Source organism: Phalaenopsis equestris, unplaced genomic scaffold (genome assembly GCF_001263595.1).
Source record: "Phalaenopsis equestris unplaced genomic scaffold, ASM126359v1 Scaffold000002, whole genome shotgun sequence".
Taxonomy (NCBI): Eukaryota; Viridiplantae; Streptophyta; class Magnoliopsida; order Asparagales; family Orchidaceae; genus Phalaenopsis; species Phalaenopsis equestris.
This window is the reverse complement of record NW_018164444.1, coordinates 2,865,373-2,878,774: the sequence shown is the minus strand read 5'-3', so window position 1 is coordinate 2,878,774 and position 13,402 is coordinate 2,865,373. Positions and strand designations below refer to the sequence as shown.

Below are 13,402 nucleotides of genomic sequence, written 5' to 3'. Positions count from 1 at the left end.
TCAAATTCTTAATGTAGATTTCTTTTAATTTTTCATGTCCTTGATTTATTGTTTTCATAGAACTACCTGGAGATTTATATCACTACTATATATTGCTTGCTTTTGTGTTCTCAAAATTTTTTTTTTTCTAAACAGCATTTCAGGCTCTCTAAGAAAGATGTTAAAAGCAAAAATCAGAATAACTATCTTGTTAATATCTCAACCCTTTACAAATCTTACTATTAAAAATTATAAAATGAGCATTTATCATTGTGACTTGAGAATAGAGGTATTGTAGCACTTGTCTATAATCCTTTGAGTCACATATTTTGAATGTAGTTGATAGAACCTAATTGACGCATAAATATATTGTATAACCCCGAGTAATGTTAGCATATAGATCTAGAATCATTGCATATTTATATTGCATTATAGGCCTTCATTGTGCATTCAACCCTTTATACCAATAAGGTGAAATTTATGACTTATTTTCCTTTCATATTACTTTGTCTTTCTTACATTATATGGAGGTATTGTAGCACTTTTGGTTCCTTTGGGAAATGTATGCACATTATCCTTGTCCAATCTCCGTCTTGAGTTAATTTCTTCGGTCTCTTCCTCGAGATGATGTTGAGTAGCCCCATCTATCTATGTCACCATACTGACATCATCTAGCTGTCTCCTATCTTGCTGCTTTACCTCATTGTGGACCCCTCTATATGCTTGACAGCTTGTTTGAGCTTCTCCATTCGTTAGTAATTGCCTACTTCCCATTTTTTTGAATATAGGAACATGAATAAACATTCTTAATCAAGAGCTCTCTTCAATGCCTCACTCAAGATGTAATTAGCTTTGGAAGCTTACACCCACGAGAAATTAGTACTCCATAACTTTATTACCCACTTTGGCATGTCACGCCTTTTGGGGAAAAGCTCTAGGATTTTCCTTTCTACCTGCTCCCATCCGTTCTCAAATTGTGGCGAAATTTTACAATAATTTTTTCATCCTTTGGAGTGGTACAATAATTTCTTTTTTACTCACCCTTGAGGTTCTTTTGAAGGTCATATAGCAGTGAAAACTAACATGAAAGATGATTGAAAGTTCCTAGGCTTTCCATTGAGGAATTATTTCCTAATACTTATATTCAATAGCTTTTGTTCTTTTGACATGATAATCTGATTGAGCCTAGCACACAAAATTTATATTTGGGTCAATTCGGTTAGGGTTCATATCAAGTTCATGTCACTGCTCAAGTGGCCTAAAAAAATCTTGGTCAAATTGGTCATATTTTGGTCTACCTAACTGCCTGTTCTTAAACTTTCTAATAATATTTTTCTTTGCCTTTCTAGTAGAACTCATAGAATAGTAATATTTTATTAATTTTTCAGGTTAACTTGTAAAGAATAGGCTATTGTGCACATTAATATCATTTCACACTAATCCTACATTTCTTTAAAGCTTCTCATGTCGAATCAGGTCATTTTTGAGCTTCATCATATCTTTTTCATATTAGAGTTTATAACCCATTTGGCAAATGGATCATTTTGACAAATCCATTACAGGTTTTCAACTCCAATCAGATTAGTTTATTTTCAGGTCCCGCTTAAACTTGACTCATTAGAATAAATTGACGCCCTAATGAGCTTCAGTGTCCACATCAGCATCTATCCAGAATAGAAGAAAAAAATGTGAGATTGATTTTGAAATTCATGTTGAAACGTTCAACTTTTTTTATTGTTTTGAACAGACCTCTCTAGACGCATGCTTCAATGATAAATAAAACTGGAAACAGAATTATTCTCTCTTTAATTTTCTTCAGCAGGTTTTGATAACTCTTTAGCAGTTATGACAAACATTCACGTTGAATTTTTTTTTTTGTTTTCAAATTGTTAAGTATCAGTTAAAATACAAAACGAAAAACTTATGCTGTTAATTTTTTTAAGTTCTTAGAAAATCCTCTGGTCCAAGAAAGGAAGGTTCCACTTTTTTTTACCATGCTTCGTTCAGATTACCGTATTCAACATTATTTTGAGTTAGATTCCATTAAAATTTTGATTTCCTTTTTTCCTCTTTGATTTTCACCAGCTGTGAATTGCATTACAATTATACATTGTTGCAGTTGAAGATCCTACTGGAGCCATTTTCAAGGTGGCATTCTGATAAAAGAAGTTCCACAAAGGTGTGTGATACAGGAACGCGAGAAAGGTGAACGTCCCTCATGATGTTTTGGCTGCAATTGCTTCTAGAAAATTAGATTATTTTGCAATTTTTTTCATTTCTCCGCAATTTTTGTGGACTTGGGGGCGATCAGCCTCTCCCTTTTTAATTGTTTAAAATTTTTTTTCTTAATTCATTTTAAATCCCATTTATCCATTGTCCCTAGGCTTCTTTCTTCTCTGTACAAAGCACCTGGTCTTTTCTTTCTTCTCTTTATTTCACTCGTTTGCTTGCAAACACATCATGATGTTGGGCCATTCATGTCATTTTGACACTAGAAATCTATTTTTAATAGATTTTAATTGAACTTGTGTACAGAACATATTGAATTACTGCGCTTAAGTACCTTTATTAGTTTGGTGGGGTTTTTTTTTACCATTTTGCCTCATGAACTAAAGCCAAATTGACCTTAGTGGTGTGTCATGATGTCCTATTTTTGTTACCACTTTGCATGAAGGAGGATGGGGATGCAGAAGCGTTAAATTCACCCAAAAAATTTAATCCATGAAAGAGAAAATGCCAAGATAAAAAAGATGAAACATTGTGGGTTTCCAAAATTGGTGCTTGGCGCTTTAGACAATGTCTTGTGCTCCAGATTTAATTTTTAGATGGCATGTTAGATTTAAGATAGACACTACATAGAATTGTATTTTTATTTTTCAATTATGATATGATTCAAGGTTTATCATATGGCCATGATTTTGTGGCTAGTAATCCCTCTCCATGACAATAAAAGGCTTGTCGATAGTGCTTAGTTTATAGCAATAACAAATTGATTGAGGTTTAAGAAAATCTACCGTCATTAGTTTAAAATGAATAATGTGGGAATGATGAAGAATCTGATCAAGATCATATGATTCCATCATCTTGGCTTTTTAGGGAATATGCTCTTCTTAAGCAGCTGAGATAGTTGGCTCAACATGATCAAAGGATTCTTGCCATCATCTATGATTTGCATCATTCAATGGGACCTTGTAGAATTGTGATAGGATAATTTTAAGTTGAACTTAGCTAATAAAGAATTTTGTCCCCTATAAAGTGAATTCTATAGTTTATCACCCAGTGAATTTGAGCCATTAGAAACTAGCAGCTTCGGTCATGATCATACTTTAATTTGAGTATTTTGTGCCGAATCACTCAGTCAGTGAGCCCTGGTGACTATAATCTTATCTTTATAGTGCCATTTAGACTGACCTAGTTGTCATTTCAGGTGGTAATTTGATTTCTTAAAGAGAAATTAAAGATTATTCATGAAAAATATACAGATGGCAACACTGGAATGAGAATTTAGGTAGTAGGTTGGTCGGAAAGGACTTGTCGGAAAGGACCAGGATTTGCCATTTTGATATCATATAGAAATGAAACTTAATGCTTCCCAATACATTATAGCAACGAACATCAAAGCTATGTTTTGAAATTTATAACCTGATAATTAACAGTTGAAATTATGTAAAAGGTTTATTTTAATTGTTTTGCTATTTTTAAATAATGACTTAAATATCTCTATTTTTTCTTCCTTCAGTGTGGGTCAGTTCTTTAAACGCCACTTTGGAACAGAGGTGAGTAGTCATTTTTCGTAAGTTAAATAATGATCGGCTTATTTCTTTCTTTTTTCTGAATGAAATTAAAGTAACGTGTTTACCAAGTTATTCTGTTTTCCCAGTATAGGTGGTTGATTATCTTATTGACCCTTTTGTGGCTGGTACCAGTGCTAGTGATCCTGAATCTCTCTCTGTGAGCACCATGCTCTTTCCTTACTAAAAATGAGTAGTACTACTAAATTTTGGCTTAAGATGTTCATTGCTTCTAGATTTCTACACGGGGCCGGATGAAATTTCAACTTGTTTAATATAAGATGTTCATTGCTTCTAGATTTCTACACGGGGCCGGACAAATCTTAATATTAATTTTTTGTTTATATAAGATTTATTTATGTTTATTTATTTAGATAATTGATTGAAGTTTTAGAAGATTGACATTTAAATGAACAAGCTTCGATATTGCTCACTAGTTCATTGATTTTTATGATCATGCTTTTTTATTGTTCGACAAGTTGCTCCGTAAGAACTTGATAGAATGCTCCTTTAATTGTATGGATTGCTTATTCTATGTTCTTGTATCTACATTTTTTATGCCTGATGAACTTTAGAAATTATGCATATTACCAAGTCACAAATATAATGAAAATATTAAGTTAATTGCTACATTTATTAAAATCTAATTTATTTTTCATCAATATATGTTTAGCAATAATAGCCAGTGAATTTTGTTAATTTTAATTAAAAAATTAAGAATGCTTAATAAGCCTATATGTTTAAATCATAGTATCCTAAATATGAGTTTGTTAGACTTGATTTTGACTCAAACTCCATAAGAAAAAATAAATAAATTTCATATATATTTTAAACCTTGGGTCAAATTCAAGCTAGGCTTGAACTCTATATGAAAATTAATGAATAAACTTGAATAAGATTGTATTGCTTAGTGGGGAGTTCTTCTGCCATCCTATGTGATTATAATTTTGTGGAACTTTTATAGCTGTTGTAAGCAACTTCCAATAACCTTCTATGACTATTAAATTATTCCTGTTTGCAGATGCCTCATGCATTTCCGCAGTTATGGAATTTAGAAAAAAAGTAAGTTCTATCCCTTCAGATATTATTTTACATGTTTCATAAAGAATACCACTGATCATATCAAAAGAAATAAACTTGGTTCTAATTTTATTATCTGTTATTCCGAAAATTGTTTTGGAAAATACTCAACGCATAAGAAATATCCAGCCATTTTAGTTTGTCATTATGGCTTTTTTCTTTGGCTTTAATTCCTGCTAAGAGAGCCATGCAAAAATAGTTGTTTCATTCTATTTTATTGTGAAGTCTGATGTTCATCCAGGAGATATTTCTCACTAAGTGAAAACTGGTATTAGTTTAATTTTTGAGCTACCAATTATTGACCTTCACTGAATTGAGAAAAGTTGGCAAATTTGTAAGATCTATCTAAATTAATGCTGATGGCTATGATGATGTTCTAGACCTTCAGTAATATAAATTTTACTAGTTATAGTATGGTTATGATGAAAATGAGTATTATAATATGATGGAATATTATGACAAAATTAAACTTTCTACCCTGGTTCCTTGCTACCTTTCGTTATCTGTCCAAATTTCCACTTATATGTAGTCTACTGTGTTTTTTCTATTTCTACTTTTTCAATGCTCCTGATGATGTTGAGGAACCAAGGCTCATGTTCAGAAATGCACTGCGCTTTAAAAAAGTGTGAAAGCACTACACATATAACAATAAATATATGAAAATCTATTAAAATTAATGATAATAATTCTTCATATATTTGAAAGAATCACAAGTATTTATGTTTTTAAAACCGCTATTTTTTACAATTCATCACTAACATCAAAGAAATTGGGGAAAATGAGATTTATGACTATAAATCATGATAATTTATAATCTTGTTCATTGAAATATCAAATATTCTACGAATTAAAATAATAACAAAATTAGTAGAAATAATTGATGCAGAGAGATAAATTACATTTAATTCTTCAACATGAAGTAAGAGAACATGATGAATGAAATTTAGATTTCATAACACCTAAAAGTTGATGCAAGGATAAGATTTTTTTTATATGAAGTTTTAAACTTATGTCTGTGTAATTTAGACATGTTTTAAAGATCTCTTATCTTTGCAATAAGAGCACATTACTGTGTTGATTTACTTGAATTTTAATGCATTTGAGGAACGTTTTATAAGCCCTACTTTATATAAGAGATGTTCATTTTGTGTTATTGCACTTGATTGGGAATGATTGAATGACACAAGGAATGTTGAAGCTCCTCTTACATCTCTTTTTCTTTCTCTCCCGAATGATAAGTGTCATATGAGTTTAACATTCACAATAATCCACTAATAAGGATCAACCAATCAGTAAGGAACCACTAAATCATAGGAGTTCATATACATCATTCAAATATATAGTGATATCCAGTTTGTAACAATTATGCATGTACTTTAACATTGAAGTGGTTCAAATTTATAAAACCTTTAAAATTTTATTTTTATCAAAAACTTTAAAAATTTCATTTCTTTTGCTTAGAAATTTTATTACATTTATAAATACATTTCATTTAAGAAGCCATCTCAGGAGCAGTAGTTTAAAATATTTTTAAAGTCTAAAGTAGTCTCCTGATTATCAACAACTGATCAATTTAGTCTTAGATTTTTTAAGTGCTCTGCTTTAGTACCTAACTACTAAAAATTAATCCAAATTAATCTGTAGGTTGAATTTCATGGTTAAGTTAACAACAACCATTAATATTGAGGATATTTAGTAAGAAAAATTTTAAATAAATTTATATTAATCATTGCTCTATTTTCATAGATAATAAATTATTTAAATTTATAAATGCGTGTAAGTCTTTTAGATGAAGTGTCGAGATGAAAGAGTGAATGTTTAGGGTCACAAAGTGACAAAGTAGCGGATTTGGATGATTTTTGTATAGATAAATTTATAATTTGATGAATTTGCCCTCAATTGGTCCTACAACACCATTAAACTAAATGTAAAAATTGATGTAGGACTAATTTGAATAAATTTTTAGTAATTTGGGACTACGAAGGAGCAATTTCAAATTTTGGAAGTAAATTTATTACTTGTAGAAATTCTGGGGATGATTTTGAGCTTTTGCTCAATTATTATACAATAATTTTTATTTTCATTTTATTCTCTTTTTCCAACATTTTTCATTTTCATTTTTGTGCGAGAATATAATAGTGTCCTTAATCAGTACTATAACAAGTGACTTTTGTGATTGACTTAAACATTTATTTCATTTGATTTTGACACCGGCTGGCTGAGGCTAATGGGAGGGATCTGTCGTCTTCCCCCCTCCCCCTATTTTGCCTATTATAAATATATGTTACTACTTTTTAGGATTTAGTTTTGTTGAGTTTCTGCCCAAGCTAGTCGTCAACGTCTGTTTTCCTTTCTATGGCTATATCTAAAGGCGAGGAGGTGCTCCGATTGTAACTCGTCCGAGGTGTTGATCTTCTGCAGAGGTTCGAGGGGTGCTCTAACCGTAACTCAATTTTGTGGGATAGTGACCTTTCTCCATTCCCCTCCGCAACCTCCCCTGCCTTCCTGTGTCCTGCTCCATATCAGCTGCCGCTACCCCTTCCCTGCCTTGCCTACTGAGCCACCCCCTCTCCACCCTTCTTCAGCTCCACTCACAAGCCTTCTTCCATCCTATAACTTGCTTCCCCTTACAGCGCTCCAACCGGTCATCTTCCCACATGACAACCATTCTACTACTACCTTTCATGCAGCTCCTTCCCAGCCTTATCCTAAGCAACCCCTTGCCCTATTCCTAGCTAGAACCACCACCCCTTTCCTTCCTGTTGCCCAAAACTTCAACCCACCTCCAAACACCCTACCTTCACCACCACCTTTTACCGGCGTATCTACCTGTTGGGCAGCCACCATCTGCCCCCTTTATCGTTGCCCTACTGTGTCTTTTTGTTTATTATCATTTATTTTCTATTTTGAAGAGCCTTCATTGTAATCCTTTCTAAATTTTAGCAATAATATTTGCATTTCCAGTGTGGTTTGGGTTACCTCTGATATTATTTCATATCAAATTTTCATAACCCGACCTGATGCTTAGAATTAATTAAGGCGGGTACTGCGGTTGAACAATATTAACATATAACTAGTTATCCACATTTTTAAATCTTTCAATACATATAAAAGAGTTGTTAATAATCCGCAGGTATAATAAGGAAATTTAAATCATTCAACAGTAACAGAAAATCTTCAAGTAAAATTTCAATCCTTACAACTGAATATTTCTTCCCAAAATATACAGTACAAAAAGAAATTACAAACATATCATACTAGTACCTATTCGTTGCAGTTCCCCTCTTATAAACTAAGTCTCTCTTACCAAACATCAATCTAAAACTTTTTCTCTTGTAAAAAAATATTAATTGCAACCATAAGTATGACTTAGTGAGTAATTATAATCTAATAATCTAATATGTATTAAATTATGATGCTTATGTTATGCATGAATGATGAAAAGAAAATGCAATTTATTTATTTATAAAATCTTGAACTTTCTCTTTAATTTTATCAATTCCCGTTTCACCTTAAGTATTTATTAATTTAACCTCTTTAATAGTTATCACAAGATTGTCGTCAGACCCGAAGGTAATATAAAAAATATGTCCGAAAACACCCTCAAAATTATACTCGAAGATACACCTTAGCAATTTTCTTTAATGTGCACGGGTACATTGCATCCCCTGTTAGTATCATCTGAGGGTAATCCTGTATGACTTAAATCTTTATATTTTATTTCATTCATTTAAAATGCATCTTTATATGTCTTGTTTTTTTGTCATTTGTGATTCTATTTCAGACTATCAAAATGCAAGACGTGAATGAAATATTTGTTTTAAACTATTTAATAAAGTAATTATTCATTTAAAATAATATTAATTTAATGCTTAAAAGAAAATAATAATTCACATTTGCTATTAAAAGACTATTGTAAATGTTTAATTTCTCATTCCACTTTTTGACTATTATCTATTAATTAAATGTCCATATAATTATAAGAATTTTATTATAAAAGAAAGACTTAATATATCTAATGACATATATTAAAAATAACACATAAATAATTATATCATTCATTACCTTAAAAAGATTTGGTTTGCTTCTTGCACAAGATTCCTCTTCCTCCCCTCAATTTCAAAGCTTTAATTCCCGACCCTAAGTACTTCCTGTTTCAAATAAAATTTTTTTTAACATTATTTATATATATATTATAGGAAAAGCCCAAGGGCTAATATATTAAAGAGGAAAAGATATAGATAGGTTAAATGAGAGGGCCTAAAAGAAGGCCTAAATCACACAACACAACACAACACACACAACTCCAAATAAAGCAAAGATACAAAAGGATAAAAAAGCAAAAAGCCACAAACGGGTGCAAAAATACTAAGGACTTCCCACTTTAGTCCTCCCCCTGTCTCTAGTTCTCGGAAAGGACCATGCTAACAGATTGATAAGGTGCGTACCATTGTCCGAAGTAACCAAAGTATCGTCCATCAGATTCCTAAGCACAAGTAGTTCTTTATTATTTTTCTTCCTCCTGGTCATGTAGACTTGTCATTCCTCATCCAAGGATTGACTCATGTGATCAATGGATTGTTCCAAAGGTGGTCGGACAGGTGTAGGCTGTTGCACATCATGATCTCCATGAGCCTGAGTAACATTAACATTTTGCTCGTTTTGCTCGACTTTGCTCGACTTAATGAGGCGATAGTGAAGCAATAGAAGAATTGTCACCTGTAATATCAGTGATATGTTCTAGAGCAGGTGGGGTCTGAAGAATCTCCCTTGCCCCCAGGATAGGGGTTCCAAAGACGAGGGAGCAACGACATTGTGTGTAGACTGAATGGTTGACATATTGTCTGTGAGGATAGGGACATCTTCAGGAGTATCCTTTTGATGATCAATAGTGTCAATAACTTGGGGCTGAACATGAGGAGTTAGATTCTCTGCCTTTGGCAGAGCACTTTGTTTTTTTTGTCTGAGTTGGGGGTGTAGATGGTGGCGTTGAGAATTTGAGTGGTCGAACATACGACAGTTCGAACAATAAAAAGGAAAAGACTCGATCACTACATGTTGTCAATATTCATGGTGTTGTTGTGCCCAACCAAATCTCTTCAGAAGCGGATAAAGTGATGTCTCCTCTTCTGAAGCGGATAAAGTGATGTCTCTTTCAACAAGTACGCTGGCTTCAGATGGGCGGGAAAGATTGAAAGTAGGATTGTTCTTTTTAACTGGCTTGTCATAAGCTGATGCAATAGAGTACAACACTTTTTGAGTGAAATAGTGAAATTTCAAACCAGGGAGGCGAATCCAAACCAGAATGATTGGTGGTTTTATCTGTGGGTTCAAATCCACAGATCATTTCAGAATCTTCATTGATCTGTTATCAATCCAGATAATTCTTCTAGCAAATAAACGCGTGTAATTCTCTCTCATTATTAAGTTGAATAAGAGTTTCTTCCATTTAAAATTCTAGTTTTCCACTCCCCAACAAGATGCATAAGCTCAAATTTCTTATGAATCAGCTCCATTTTGGGATGACCATACAGAAATTTGAGATGGTCATACAGAAATTTCCCGACCAAATTGATTCAGCAGGAGGAAACAAGTTGAATACCTTTAGCTTCTGTAAAAAAAATGTAAGATGACAGATTTCTCATTCCTCCTATCAGGTTTCTTAATGTCCTCCTCCCACTCAAACGAAGGAGGAAAAAAACACGATTTAGGTGTACTTGAGGCTTGGGCACCCACAAGGGCATACGATATGTCCGAAGCCATCCCAAAAGATGGAGGTGCAGAGAGCAGATTATGAAACCAATAGGGAGCAAGGAGCGGAGGAAAGCCCCTCTGTGTGTTGTGCTGCAGACGGAAAGAATCAGATAGCGACAGCTAAGAGACGCACCGAGCGTGACTTCTCGAGACGACGACGAACTGCAGAAGCCCGCAGCGAGTGAGAGTCGCTGCGAGTGCCACAACGAGCCTCAAAAGCCGCAGCGAGTGAGAGCCGCTATATCGGGACGACGAAACCTGACGACCCCGAGCTAGACAACCTGTCGAGAGAGTCGAAGCGGGATGACGAAATAGAGCCGCTGTAGAAAGACTGGCGACGAAGACGAAATGGACGAAGACGAGGCAGTTCGACGAAAATGCAGTGAATCAGCAAAACCAGGGATCGCCATAGGCAAACCCTAGCAGAGCAAGGAGGGCGAGGATCGCCATATTCAGTTTAATTTACTATATATAAAGATTTACCTTATATGTTTCTCGGAATCAATCTTCTCTCAGCTTACACAAGTCACCGACTTCTCTTCCCAAGCTGAATATCTTTATATTAGGACCATGATTCAATAAAACTTTCCATTAATTAAATAGACATACCTTCACACACACACACATAATTATTCATAATATAATATATATAAATTTATTTAACATTAAATTTACCTTTATATATTTCAGTCTCTACCCTAACCTCATGCACACGGCTGCACGAGCTCTTTCTTCTCATTTGGTCGATCGGTAAGAGCTAGAACTAATAACAGAACTTTTCCCTCCTTTGTTCTCTGCATAAGCTGCTCACATGAAGCCTCTCTCCTTCGATCTCGATTTGAATCCAAGGCAGCACATGCCTTTCTTCTTCCTCCTCTTCCTCTACATGCACGAGGACATGACACCTACTTTTCCTCTTCCTTTGGTACGACCACAATGTCAAACCTTCCTCCTTTGCTTTGCACGGTGGTAGCGCTCAAAGTTGCTACCTCTTCCCTTCCTCCTTGACCACTCGGCTAGGGCTTGGTGTCGTATCACATGTATGAGACTACGAATTCTTCTTGCTCTTCTCTCTCTCTCTCGCTCTCGCTCTCCGTTTGTTCTCTGTTCGTGTGACAGTTAGGGGTGAAGAGTGATCGAGGGAGGTCTTCCCCTTCCCGACTTCACTTAACAAATCGTCCCAACGATTTGATTCAATATTATTATTATTATTTGATATTATTATTCTCTTATATTTTTATTAAAAATTTAGTTGTTACAATCTTTCATCCTTAAAAAAATTTCGTCATCGAAATATGAAAAACATTAAAATAAAAGAAACATACCTCAATTGAAAGTTTGTAGATTTCTTTCTTGCATCTCAGAGACTTTCTTCCAGATAGCATTTTTTTTTAACACATGCATCCATAAAATCTTCACAAAAGAGATATCTCTGTTTCACAGCACATAATAATTCAGAATTCTTTCAGGCTCCTCAACATAAGTCAAATCAGGCTGAATATCAATTGAGTATGCTATCACTATACTAGATTCATCTGCAATATACTTTCTCGGTGAAGAAATGTGGAAAACATTATGCACTCCCTAAATGTAAGCTGGTAAAACCAATGTAAGCCACTTTCTCAATCCTCCCCACAATCTCAATTGGACCGACATATTCGAGGCTCAATTTTCCTGTCTTCCCAAAACTTTGCATTCCCTTAAGTGGACGGACTTTGATAAAGATAATCTCTCCAACTTCAAACTCAACAAGTTTGCGCTTGGTATCATAATATTTTCTCTGTCTATTGCACTGCCCTCAGTCTTTCTCTAATCAGTATAATCTTCTCAGTAGCATTATCAACTAAATCAGCACCAATGATCTTTCTTTCGCCTATTGCAGCCCAAACTAGAGGTGTCGTGCACTTCCTTCCATGCAAGGCTTCAGTGGAGCCATCCTATTGCTAGCCTAGTAATTGTTGTTATAAGCAAATTCTACTAAAGTTATATGTGATTTTCAACTTCCACCAAATTCAAGGACACATACATTAGTAGATCCCCTAAAGTCTGAATAGTCCTCTCTAACTGATTATCTGTTTTAGGGTGAAATGTTATACTGAAATTTAGCCGTATGTTTAAAGCTTCTTGAATCTTCTTCTATAATCTGGAAGTAAACCTGTCATCTCTGTCAGAAAAAATAGACTTTGACACCCCATGCAACCTCACAATTTGATCTACATATAATTTGACTAGTTTTTCAACTAGATTTGTCTGTCTAATAGGCAGGAAATGGGCAGACTTAAGCTGTCTATCGATAATTACTCAAATAAGCATCAAGACCCTGACGTGATCTCAGCAAACCAATAACAAACTCTATCGCAATCTCTTCTCATTTCCACTCTGGAATTGGTAAAGGTTGCAACTGACCTCCAAAATGTTGATAATCTGCCTTCACCAGCTGACATGAAGGACACTTAGCCACAAATTCTGTCACATTCTCTTCAATCCTGGCCACCAAAATGCTTCTTTAAGATCCTAGTATATTTTATTACTTTCTGGGTGAATAGTATAGCCGGATAAATGTGCTTCCTCCAGAATTTTCTTCCTTAGATCATTAACATCTAGAACATAACCCTGTCTTCATACCTCAATAGATCATCCTGATCTAGTTCATATTTTCTAAACTATCTATTTTAACCTGCTCCAGAACTTTCTGAATACTGTTATATCTAGCTAAAAAATCTCCAATTCTATCCTTCAAATTTGATTGAGGCTTACTATCATCAGCATATTCAACTGATATAATTGAGGCTTACTAG

General features: G+C 34.1%; 1 protein-coding gene across 3 annotated transcripts in view; it reads left to right on the top strand.

Moving 5' to 3' along the window:
- LOC110024400 (protoporphyrinogen oxidase, mitochondrial) overlaps window positions 1–13,402 on the top strand; it is a 76,050-nt gene that overhangs the window by 36,633 nt on the left and 26,015 nt on the right. For all 3 annotated transcript variants that reach the window (XM_020724361.1, XM_020724354.1, XM_020724345.1), the window contains 4 exons: window positions 2,099–2,184; window positions 3,719–3,755; window positions 3,865–3,930; window positions 4,792–4,832. In XM_020724361.1, coding sequence (XP_020580020.1) covers window positions 2,099–2,184; window positions 3,719–3,755; window positions 3,865–3,930; window positions 4,792–4,832 — 230 coding nt within the window. The remainder of the gene's footprint in view (window positions 1–2,098; window positions 2,185–3,718; window positions 3,756–3,864; window positions 3,931–4,791; window positions 4,833–13,402) is intronic.